This window comes from Bubalus kerabau, chromosome 13 (genome assembly GCF_029407905.1).
Source record: "Bubalus kerabau isolate K-KA32 ecotype Philippines breed swamp buffalo chromosome 13, PCC_UOA_SB_1v2, whole genome shotgun sequence".
Classification (NCBI taxonomy): domain Eukaryota; kingdom Metazoa; phylum Chordata; class Mammalia; order Artiodactyla; family Bovidae; genus Bubalus; species Bubalus kerabau.
The window spans coordinates 43,254,304-43,266,489 of NC_073636.1; the positions used below are offsets into that span (position 1 = coordinate 43,254,304).

At 40.3% G+C, this 12,186-nt stretch overlaps 1 protein-coding gene across 7 annotated transcripts in view; it reads right to left on the bottom strand.

The window, feature by feature from the left end:
• Positions 1-12,186, bottom strand: part of TASOR2 (transcription activation suppressor family member 2) — a 66,602-nt gene that overhangs the window by 26,714 nt on the left and 27,702 nt on the right. For all 7 annotated transcript variants that reach the window (XM_055544147.1, XM_055544146.1, XM_055544149.1 and 4 more), the window contains 5 exons: positions 9,918-10,009; positions 7,238-7,375; positions 6,965-7,095; positions 6,866-6,885; positions 6,667-6,766 (listed from right to left, as the gene is read on the bottom strand). In XM_055544147.1, coding sequence (XP_055400122.1) covers positions 6,667-6,766; positions 6,866-6,885; positions 6,965-7,095; positions 7,238-7,375; positions 9,918-10,009 — 481 coding nt within the window. The remainder of the gene's footprint in view (positions 1-6,666; positions 6,767-6,865; positions 6,886-6,964; positions 7,096-7,237; positions 7,376-9,917; positions 10,010-12,186) is intronic.

Genomic DNA, 12,186 nt, shown 5'->3' on the forward strand with positions numbered 1-12,186 from the left:
GCAAGTAATGCTCAAAATTCTCCAAGCGAGATTGCTATGTGAATCATTCAATAGTATGTGAACTGAGAACTTCCAAATGTTCAAGTTGGATTTAGAAAAGGCAGAGGAACCAGAGAACAAATTGCCAACATCCATTGCATCATCGAAAAGCAAGAAAGTTTCAGAAAAAACATCTATTTCTGCTTTATCGACTACTCCAAAGCCTTTGACTGTGTGGAACACAACAAACTGTGGAAAATTCTTAAAGAGCTGGGAATACCAGACCACCTTACCTGCCTCCTGAGAAATCTGTATGCAGGTCAAGAAGCAACAGTTAGAACTGGACAAGGAACAATAGACTGGTTCCAAATTGGGAAAGGAGTATGTCAAGGCTGTATATTGTCACCCTGCTTATTTAACTTATATGCAGTGTTCATCATGCAAAATGCCAGGCTGAATGAATCCCAAGCTGAAATCAAGATTGCCAGGAGAATTATCAATAACCTCAGATACACAGATGACACCACCCTTATGGCAGAAAGCAAAGAAGAGCTAAAGAGCCTCTTGATGAAAGTATAAAGTAGAAAGTAGAAAGGAGAGTGAAAAAGTTGTCTTAAAACTTAACATTCAGAAAACTAAGATCATGGAATCTGGTCCCATCACTTCATGGCAAATAGATGGGGAAACAATGTCAGACTTTATTTTTTGGGGCTCCAAAATCACTGCAGATGTTGACTGCAGCCATGAAATTAAAAGATGCTTGCTCCTTGGAAGAAAAGCTATGACCAACCTAGACAACATATTAAAAAGCAGAGATATTACTTAGCCAACAAAGGTCCATCAAGTATGGTTTTTCCAGTAGTCATGTATGGATGTGAGAGTTGGACTATAAAGAAAGCTGAGCACCACCGAAAATTGATGCTTTTGAATTATGGTGCTGGAGAAGACTGTTGGGAATCCCTTGGACTGCAGAGATCCAACTAGTCCATCCTAAAGGAAGGACTGAAGCTGAAGCTCCAATATTTTGGCCACCTGATGCGAAGAACTTATTTACTGGGAAAGACCTTGATGCTGGGAAAGACTGAAGGCGGAGGGAGAAGGGGACAACAGAGGATGAGATGGTTGGGTGGCATCACCGACTCAATGGACCAGCTCTGGGAGTTGGTGATGGACAGGGAAGCCTTGCGTGCTGTAGTCCATGGAGTCGTGAAGAGTCAGACACGACTGAGCGAATTGAACTGACTGAACTGATATAACCACAAAACAATTAGCAAACTCAAGACATCAATGACACAGTACAGTTCTTTAATCTACAGCACTCACTAAGGTACCTGGTAACAAGAGAAGGCACTGCTTTTTTCTGGTTCAGAATTCAATCCAGCATGACACATGACACTTATGTCTCTCTCATCTCCTTCAACCTGCAACAGTCTTCATCTTCACTGACCTTGATATTTCTGAATAATACAGGCCATTTACTTTGCAGACTGTCCCTCAATCTGGGCATGTCTGATGTTTCCTCCTGATTAAAGACTGGCAGGAACACCACAGACATGATATCGTGTTATTCTCTGTGCATCGTGTCATTCTCTGTGCGTCATGTCAGGAAGCTCCTGATGTTTATTTCTTTCCTGGTGATGTTACCTTATCCACTGACTTAAAATGTGCCCGAGGTCAGGGGCGGCAGCCGAGAGGAGCAACCCCACGTCCAAGGAGCGGTGGCTGCGCAGGTGCAGGAGGGCCGAGAGGAGCTACTCCACGTTCAAGGTCAGGAGGGGCAGCCCTGAGTAGATACCCCACGTCCAAGGTAAGAGAAACCCAAGTAAGATGGTAGGTGTTGCAAGAGGGCATCAGAGGGCAGACACACTCAAACCATAATCACAGAAAACTAGCCAATCTGATCACACAGACCACAGCCTAACTCAATGAAACTAAGCCATGCCCTGTGGGGCCACCCAAGACGGACGGGTCTTGGTGGAAAGGTCTGACAGAATGTGGTCCACTGGAGAAGGGAATGGCAAACCACTTCAGTATTCTTGCCTTGAGAACCCCATGAACAGTATGAAAAGGCAAAATGGTAGGATACTGAAAGAGGAACTCCCCAGGTCAGTAGGTGCCCAATATGCTACTGGAGATCAGTGGAGAAATAACTCCAGAAAGAGTGAAGGGATGGAGCCAAAGCAAAAACAATACCCAGTTGTGGATGTGACTGGTGATAGAAGCAAAGTCTGATGCTGTAAAGAGCAATATTGCATAGGAACCTGGAATGTTAGGTCCATGAATCAAGGCAAATTGGAAGTGGTCAAACAAGAGATGGCAAGAGTGAACGTCGACATTCTAGGAATCAGTGAACTAAAATGGACTGGAATGGGTGAATTTAACTCAGATGACCATTATATCTACTACTGTGGGCAAGAATCCCTTAGAAGAAATGCAGTAGCCATCATAGTCAACAAGAGAGTCCGAAATGCAGTACTTGGATGCAATCTGAAAAACAGAATGATCTCTGTTCATTTCCAAGGCAAACCATTCAATATCACGGTAATCCAAGCTTATGCTCCAACCAGTAATGCTGAAGAAGCTGAAGTTGAATGGCTCTATGAAAACCTACAAGACCTTTTAGAACTAACATGCAAAAAACAGATGTCCTTTTCATCATAGGGGACTGGAATGCAAAAGTAGGAAGTCAAGAAACACCTGGAGTAACAGGCAAATTTGGCCTTGGAGTACGGAATGAAACAGGGCAAAGGCTAATAAGAGTTTTGCCAAGAGAACGCAATGGTCATAGCAAACACCCTCTTCCAACAACACAAGAGAATACACGTGGACATCACCAGATGGTCAACACCGAAATCAGATTGATTATATTCTTTGCAGCCAAAGATGGAGAAGCTCTTTACAGTCAGCAAAAACAAGACTGGGAGCTGACTGTGGCTCAGATCATGAACTCCTTATTGCCAAATTCAGACTTAAATTGAAGAAAGTGGGGAAAACCACTAGACCATTCAGGTATGACCTAAATCAAGTCCCTTATGATTATACAGTGGAAGTGAGAAATAGATTTAAGGGACTAGATCTGATACAGTGCCTGATGAACTATGGACGGAGGTTCGTGACATTGTACAGGAGACAGGGATCAAGACCATCCCTATGGAAAACAAATGCAAAAAAGCAAAATGGCTGTCTGAGGAGGCCTTACAAATAGGTGTAAAAAGAAGAGAAGTGAAAAGCAAAGGAGAAAAGGAAAGATATTCCCACTTGAATGCAGAGTTCCAAAGAATAGCAAGGAGAGATAAGAAAGCCTTCCTTAGTGATCAATGCAAAGAAACAGAGGAAAACAATAGAATGGGAAAGACTAGAGATCTCTTCAAGAAAATTAGAGATATCACGGGAACATTTCATGCAAAGATGGGCACATTAAAGGACAGAAATGGTATGGACCTAACAGAAGCAGAAGATATTAAGAAAAGGTGGCAAGAATACACAGAAGAACAGTACAAAAAAGATTCTCACGACCCAGATAATCATGATGGTGTGATCACTCACCTAGAGCCAGACATCCTGGAATGTAAAGTCAAGTGGGCCTTAGGAAGCATCACTAGAACAAAGCGAGTGAAGGTGATGGAATTCCAGTTGAGCTATTTCAAATCCTGAAAGATGATGCTGTGAAAGTGCTGCACTCAATATGCCAGCAGATTTGGAAAACTCAGCAGTGGTCACAGGACTAGAAAAGGTCAGTTTTCATTCCAATCCCAAAGAAAGGCAATGCCAAAGAATGCTCAAACTACCACACAATTGCACTCATCTCACACGCTAGTAAAGTAATGCTCAAAATTCTCCAAGCCAGGCTTTAGCAATACGTGAACCGTGAACTTCCAGATGTTCAAGCTGGTTTTAGAAAAGGCAGAGGAACCAGAGATCAAATTGCCAGCATCCGCTGGATCATCGAAAAAGCAAGAGAGTTTCAGAAAAACATCTATTTCTGCTTTATTGACTATGCCAAAGCCTTTAACTGTGTGGATCACAATAAACTGGAAAATTCTGGAAGAGATGGGAATACAGACCACCTGACCTGCCTCTTGAGAAACCTGTATGCAGGTCAGGAAGCAACAGTTAGAACAGGACATGGAACAACAGACTGGTTCCAAATAGGAAAAGGAGTATGTCAAGGCTGTATATTGTCACCCTCCTTATTTAGCTTATATGCAGAGTACATCATGAGAAAAGCTGGGCTGGAAGAAGCACAGGCTGGAATCAAGATTGCCTGGAGAAATATCAGTAACCTCAGATATGCAGATGACACCACCCTTATGGCAGAAAGTGAAGAGGAACTAAAAAGCCTCTTGATGAAAGTGAAAGAGGAGAGTGAAAAGTTGGCTTAAAGCTCAACATTCAGAACACTAAGATCAGGGCATCTGGTCCCATCACTTCATGGGAAATAGATGGGGAAACAGTGGAAACAGTGTCAGACTTTATTTTTTGGGGCTCCAAAATCACTGCAGATGGTGATTGCAGCCATGAAATTAAAAGACGCTTACTCCTTGGAAGGAAAGTTATGACCAACCTAGATAGCATATTAAAAAACAGAGATATTACTTTGCCAACAAAGGTCCATCTAGTCAAGGCTATGGTTTTTCCAGTGGTCATGTATAGACGTGAGAGTTGGACTGTGAAAAAAGCTCAGTGCTGAAGAATTGATGCTTTTGAACTGTGGTGTTGGAGAAGACTCTTGAGAGTCCCTTGGACTGCAAGGTGATCCAACCAGTCCATCCTAAAGGAGATCAGTCCTGGGTGTTCATTGGAAGGACTGATGCTAAAGCTGAAACTCCAATACTTTGGCCACCTCATGCGAATAGCTGACTCAGTGGAAAACACCCTGATGCTGGGAGGGATTGGGGGCAGGAGGAGAAGGGGACGACAGAGGATGAGATGGCTGGATGGCATCACCGACTTGATGCACATGAGTTTGAGTAGACTCCTGGAGTTGGTGATGGACAGGGCGGCCTGGCGTGCTGTAGTTCATGGGGTCGCAAAGAGTCGGACACGGCCGAGCAACTGAACTGAACTGAACTGAGTTAAAATGCTATGTGCAGCTTCTTCTATTATAAGGTCTGCGTTTTTTCCTTTGTGAAATATGTAAATTCCATCAAACTTCCACCTACTTTATCAAGCCTCCATTGATCATTATGATGTTGCCAAAATGTGATTTCCTAATTTCATCACTCTTTCTACACTTACTGCTGCTGCTGCTAACTCGCTTGTCGTGTCCGACTCTGTGCAACCCTATAGACAGCAGCCTACTAGGCTCCCCCGTCCTTGGGATTCTCCAGGCAAGAACACTGGAGTGGCTTCTACACTTACTAGTTGTACTCTGTACAACTACTGAGCCTGTGTGCTGCAGCTCCTGAAGCCTGCACTCCTAAAGCCTGTGCTCCTCAACAAGAGAAGCCACCACTATGAGATGTCCCAGTACTGCAACTAGAGAGTAGCCCCCTGCTCACCATAACTAGAGAAAGTTGCACAAAGCAATGAAGGCTCATGCAATCTAAATAAACAAACAAACATAAAACTTTTAAAAAGAGCCAATGAAAAGAAAATTATTTCTAATAGAACACTACCTTTCACTTTCTATTTCAGTTAAAGCATATCTAACTTTCAAGGGGTTTGGGGGCAAACTAAATAGATTAAACAAAAAAGTTTCACAAGATACCCAGGAAAAAAATACTGTAATTCATTATCATATAAATACATGTAACAGCTCCTCTAATACTACCTTAGGAAAATCATGTGAAAATTAGATTCTGCATATCTTAATAAAAACTATAATAGAATTAAGCGGCTATAATCTGTATCTGTTATCTAGGCAAGTACAATTTGTTTCTCACAGAAAGTCAAACTTCTAGCATTAAGTAAATTAATTTAGCCTGAGAGTTTATTTTTCCACAAATGGATTAAGATACTAAAAATTTAAAAGTGATTTATCAAAGTTTATAAAACTAAAAAGTAGGGACTTCACTTTGCCAACAAAGGTCCATATAGCCAAAGCTATGTTTTTTTTAGCAGTCATGTATAGACGTGAGAGCTGGACCGTAATGAAGGCTGAGCACCAAAGAACTGAAGCTTTTCAACTACGGTGTTGGAGAAGACTCTTGAGACTTCCTTGGATAGCAAGGAGATCAAACCAGTCAATCCTCAAGGAAATCAACCCTGAATATTCAATGGAAGGACTGATGCTGAAGCTCCAATACTGTGGCCACCTGATATAAAGAGCCAACTCATTGGAAAAGACCCTGATGCTGGGAAAGATTGAGGGCAGGAGGAGAAGGGGACGATAGAGGATGAGATGGTTGGATGGAATCACTGACTCAATGGACTTGAGTTTGAGCAAATTCCAGGAGATAGTGAAGGACAGGGAAGCCTGGCTTGCTACAGTCCATGGGGTTACAGAGTCAGACACAGCTTAGCAACTGAGCAACAATAAAACTAACTTATTCCAAAGCAAAGGTCAGATTTAAATTTGAATTTAGGTCTCTTGTGTCATGGCCCTGTACTCTATACATCTCCTGAAGAATAACCTAAAACCAAGTATAGCTGGTATATTTCATACCAGTGCCAACAAGCAGGACCTCAAAATGAGAACTGAAAACTTAGAGAAGCATTAGTAAAGGGCATTAATTCAACACTTACAGTTGTTTTGGAACTGCTGTACCATAGGAAGACCAAAGAGTTATATCACACAGCAGACAGCCTTGTATAATTAATTTCCCTTTCCATGGAGAGATGAGAACTGTAAGAAATGAGGTTAAGAAAGAAACTGATTATTTTATTTTTGAACAAAACATTTACTTAAAGAAAAAACTAAAAAAAAAATTAAATAATTTCTTACCATTTTCTCTGAGTTCAAGTCTGGGGGGGAAAAAGAAGCATTTTTATAAGAGCAAAGAAAACAAATCCAGTAAAACAAAGTATGCACATAATTACTTACATGCTTTTATGATCATGGGCTGGTGCTGCCATCTTTTTAGGTTCCCTGTACTGAAAAGCTACAATCAGGTAAGGACAGATCTGTCTGGGTCGCTCAGTAACAGTGCTGCCTGAAAGTTCATAGAGGTAATACTGAAAGAAGAGAAGTATTATGAGGATAGCACTACAGAATTTCTCATGTATCAAGTTTACTTCAACCCTACCCAACCTCCAAATTTAACTCATTAGATTCAGAAAAGTATCTTGCAAATGATTTTTTCCCAGGTGACTATACCTGACTCAGTTCAAAGGTGCGAAAATGACTTGTCTTGTGAGAAATCTTGTTAGTATTTGCAGCCACATGGCAATCATAGCCAGAAGATGGGCTAGTATAGTTAGCTGTATAATTCTCAGACACAAACTTGACTTTTCCCTAGAATGAAAATATTAAGACTAATCAAATATCTTCAAATAGGAATAATTTTACTCTAGGATTTATTTTAAAATAGTCTAAATAAAGATGGGGATGTGTTTTGACTAACAGTATACTGTGTTAAGAACTATGGCTCTTAAAAAATTATCTTAAGACCAACAATAGTTTTAATTTTCCATAAACCCCATTACATTTGTATTTAGCCCTTCAAGTTTTTTGTTTTTTCACAAACTCTGATATAATTTGGTATCTTTCTTAGGCAAACATCCACAGCTTTTTTCATAGTATTAAAGGAGTACATGAATTAGCCCAATTTAGGAGAACCATTCCTTTCAACTAGAGAAGGAAATGGCAACCCACTCCCGTATTCTTGCCTGGGAAATTCCATGGACGGAGGAGCCTGGTGGGTTATAGTCCATGGGGTCGCAAAGAGTTGGACACAATTGACTAACACTTTAACTTAACTTTATTTCTTTAAAAGAGAAATTACATAGTCCACCAAACAGACTCGCTATTCAATATATATTGAATATATATACTGAATATATTCAGACTATATCATAAAAGATGAAAAAAACTAAAATGTCAAAAGATGAGTCCCAAACTGAAGTATTAAATTAATAAACTGTAAATTGCTGCTGCTGCTGCTAAGTCACTTCAATCGTGTCTGACTCTGTGCGACCCCATAGACAGCAGCACACCAGGGTCCCCCGTCCCTGGGATTTTTTCAGGCAAAAACACTGGAGTGGGTTGCCATTTCCTTCTCTGATGCATGCAAATGAAAAGTGAAAGTGAAGTCGTTTAGTCGTGTCCGACTCTTCATGACCCCATGGACTGCAGCCCACCAGGCTCCTCCATCCATGGGATTTTTCCAGGCAAGACTACTGGAGTGGGGTGCTATTGCCTTCTCTGTAAACTGTAAATTAGAGACCAAGATACTCCTTTCCAGCAGCACCCAGTAAACCAGCAAGGAACAAAAGCCCAGTAAAGCACTTCACAGGCCAATAGCCCTGATTACTCAACAGCTGACAGTATTTTTCACTATGGAATCTCTTCATCAAGGGGTACCTATCTCCCAGAAAAAGGAAAAAGAGAACTGTTGAGTTAGTTTATCATGCAATAAAAGGTCATACAATGATTTTAAAAGCTATCTTGAATAACACAATGACATAACATGAAAAAAATGAAAATACACAAAATAGGTACCAAAATGAGGTACAAAATAATATGCAACTTTTATTTTTATGTTTACTAGATGCACTATTTAAATATATATATATGCTTGCTGTTAAGGTCCCTCCTCTTCAGCACTTGGACCACCAACGACAATCCTCAGAAGACTAATCACATGAGCGGTGCTCCAGTGAGCAGTCAGAACCTGCATCGTCTCCCCATCAAACTGGGCAGGGCTGGCTTCTGACCAGTGAAGTAAGGAGGACTGAGAGGACATAGCCAGAAACTCAAAACTAAACAGCAGGGTCCGCCAGACAGGGTAGGGGCATGAAACCAATGGCGAGGCACAATCTGACATAAAAACTTGATATCTGAGCTGACAGGCATGTGGGCTGCAGCAGAACTGCAGTACTTATCACAGAGCAGGAGGGGGAAACATTAAAGGGGGAAGCAGCGGCTGGGAGCCAATAAATGCTACCTTCCCTTCAGTTCTTGGGGACAAATTTTGGAATATGGAGAATTCACACTCTTAAAAAATCAGTAGTGTTAGGTTTATAACCGAAGAACTTAGTAGGAATGCTAAAACAAAAGCACAAACAAAACAAGACCACAGAATATGTCCTCAAAAAATCCCCCGACCTCTAAAATTAGTTTTCCTACTATTTGAGTGAAAATTCTAATTGTGTGATTCACTTATACTGCATTATTTAAGGGAACTAAAAAATTTCTGAGATTATTAGTTATAGGTATCACATGAAGCTATGAACAAGATCTCAATGTTTTAGGGATACAAAAATGCATAAAGATTTCTCATTTTGACAATTTAAACCAGAATGCTGCTTTCTAAATTCATCTCTTAGAGCTGTATTATTTTGAAGCTTTAAGAAAAAAAATTCACAGATTTTCTATTAAGAGAGTAAAAAAAAGCTTTGTCCTTAAAGGAAAGCAAAGGGAGCAGTTATTTTTTCTGATTCTGAACAGCTGTCTTTGGCTGCTAAGTCACGTCAGTTGTGTCCGACTCTGTGCGACCCCATAGATGGCAGCCCACCAGGCTGCCCCCTCCCTGGGATTCTCCAGGCAAGAACACTGGAGTGGGTTGTCATTTCCTTCTCCAATGCAGGAAAGTGAAAAGTGAAAGTGAAGTCGCTCAGTCGTGCCCGACCCTCAGTGACCCCATGGACTGCAGCCTTCCAGGCTCCTCCGTCCATGGGATTTTCCAGGCAAGAGTACTGGAGTGGTGTGCCATTGCCTTCTCCATAACTGTCTTTGGCAAGGACTATGTTTAGCAAATGATCTGCAAAAAACATGATCACAGACTGACAAACTTTCATTAAAAAAAAAATTACACAGAAGCAAATTTAGGCTTTACCTTAATTAGATTAAAAATTACAACATAACCAGACTTCCCATGATACCAAGGTCTTGCGTGAAGATAGTCTGAGTATTTGGAAATGTACACACCTATAAAAGTATAAAAATAGATTAATTTACACTTTAAAAAGACTGTTTACACATGGGTTACTTAAACTGAACAAGATGACACAAGGGACAAATAAAAGGTAACTTTAAAAAACTATTTTGAAAATGCTTACCTTTTAAAATCTATTTGAGATATTCTACAGGTATGGAAACATCAGAGCTAAGATAAAATATATCAGTTTGACAACCAATTTTCTATTTGGGTACAGTAACTGAAAAGGGATGAATGCATTACAATTTTGGAAAAGTCTGTTTTATTCTCCATGCAATCTTTCAGTGAAAAGGCCTGTGGTAATCTGATTCTCAAGTTATTTTTTCCAGAAAATCTCAGTAAATGTTCTTATTTAAGAATGTGTGCTGAGGTTTACTACACAGCAGGTCTGTGCCAGGCAGCAGTGATACAAAGGGAAACAGAACAAGATCCCTGTCTTTAAGCAGCATGCTCTACTGGACTGTGAATTCTAGTCAGCAGAGGTTAGATATTTTTTGTTCACCACTGCAGCCTCATTACAGACCATTGCTGCTTAAAAGAGAAGTTGAGTCTCAAGCAGGGAGAGACTCCTGTACGTTGAGGCAGGAGAGGATGATCCCTACACAGAAGCAGCAGTGAGAAAACAGAGGAAAGAACCCATTTCAGGGATATTCCTGAACTGAGGCATTGCTTGTGAAATAGAAAAGACAGCGGTGAGAACACAGATAGAATGAACCGAGTTACAGACATGTTGTCAGAAGACTGGATTCCAGTTCCAAGTTCTTCACTTACTACTACTCCTAAGCACATGACTGAGTAGTGAGAGGATGGGTGTGGGTCAGAAATCACAGGTTTTCAGGAAGATTTAAAAAGATCCATAAACCTTTAAAACTGTAATATACTATAGTAATATAAAGGCTTACTTTCATATATTTCATTATTTTACTTGAGCCAAAAACTATAAACATACATATCCAGTAGTGCTTTCTTATCATCACCCCCAGCATGTGAAGAAGAAAAATGTGTATTTGTAGGAACAATGCAGCCTCTACTCCACCTCCTACTGAAACCAGGCTCTCAAAACATCAACAATAAACTCATGCAACTCTCACATAGAAAAATGGCCTTGATTTTTAGAGGTATAAGCTGAGGCATTTGCTTGTAACTTACTTCCACATTTTTCAGGAAAAAAAAAATATTTTTAGACAAATGAAGAGAATTAATGCAAAACATTATCTGGTAAATGTAGGTGATGGGTATATCATGCCATGCTACTTTTTTCTACATTAGCATTTTTCATAATGAAAAGAAGGAGGTGTTAAGGAAGAATAAGGGAAAAGAAAAAAAGGTTTCACGTAAACTGTTATTTGAGTTGTGAACTTATCCTCTTTCATGTCCTTTAGGAGAGCTGAATAGAAGTTTAAAAACATTTCCTACACACAGAGTTACCATACAAGCCAGCAATTCCACTCCTAGGTATAACCCAGCAAAAATGAAAATACTTGTCCACATAAAGACCATATGTACAAGAATATACATACTAGCTTTTTTTAATAATAGCTAAAAAGTAGAAATGAAGTGTCTACCAACTGCTGAATGGATAAAGAAAAAGTGGTACAATGGAATATTATTCAGTCAAAAAGTGAATCAAGTACATGCAACAACATAGAGAATCTCAAAAACACTAAGTAAAAAAACAGTTACTCATAAAAGGTCAGATATGATTCCATTTATATGGAATGTCTGGAATAGGTCAATCCACAGGTGTAAAAAGGAAAGCAGTGGTTACCAAGGCTGGTGAGAGGGGAGGTAACTGATGAAAACGGTCTAAAACTGACCGTGCTGACTGTTGCACAACTCCGAATGCACTAAAAAAAACACTGAACTGTATACTTCAAATGGGTGAATTGTACGGTGAATTTTATCTCAATAAAGCTGTTATTACAAAGGGCCAGCAAGAACCTAGCCATGAAGCCCCATAGTCTTTCTCACCCCTGATCTCCAACTTCTACAGCATCTGACACTGCTAACACCCCTCCGGACACCTTCTGTTTCTTGTGAGACTCCACCTCCAGATTCTTCATTCACTGGACTGCTCTCAGCTCTTCCTCTTCCTGTCCTTGCCCCATGTCCCCATCCCTTGGTCCCATACCATCTAAAAAAAAGTTCCGTTCGTCACCATCTGCGC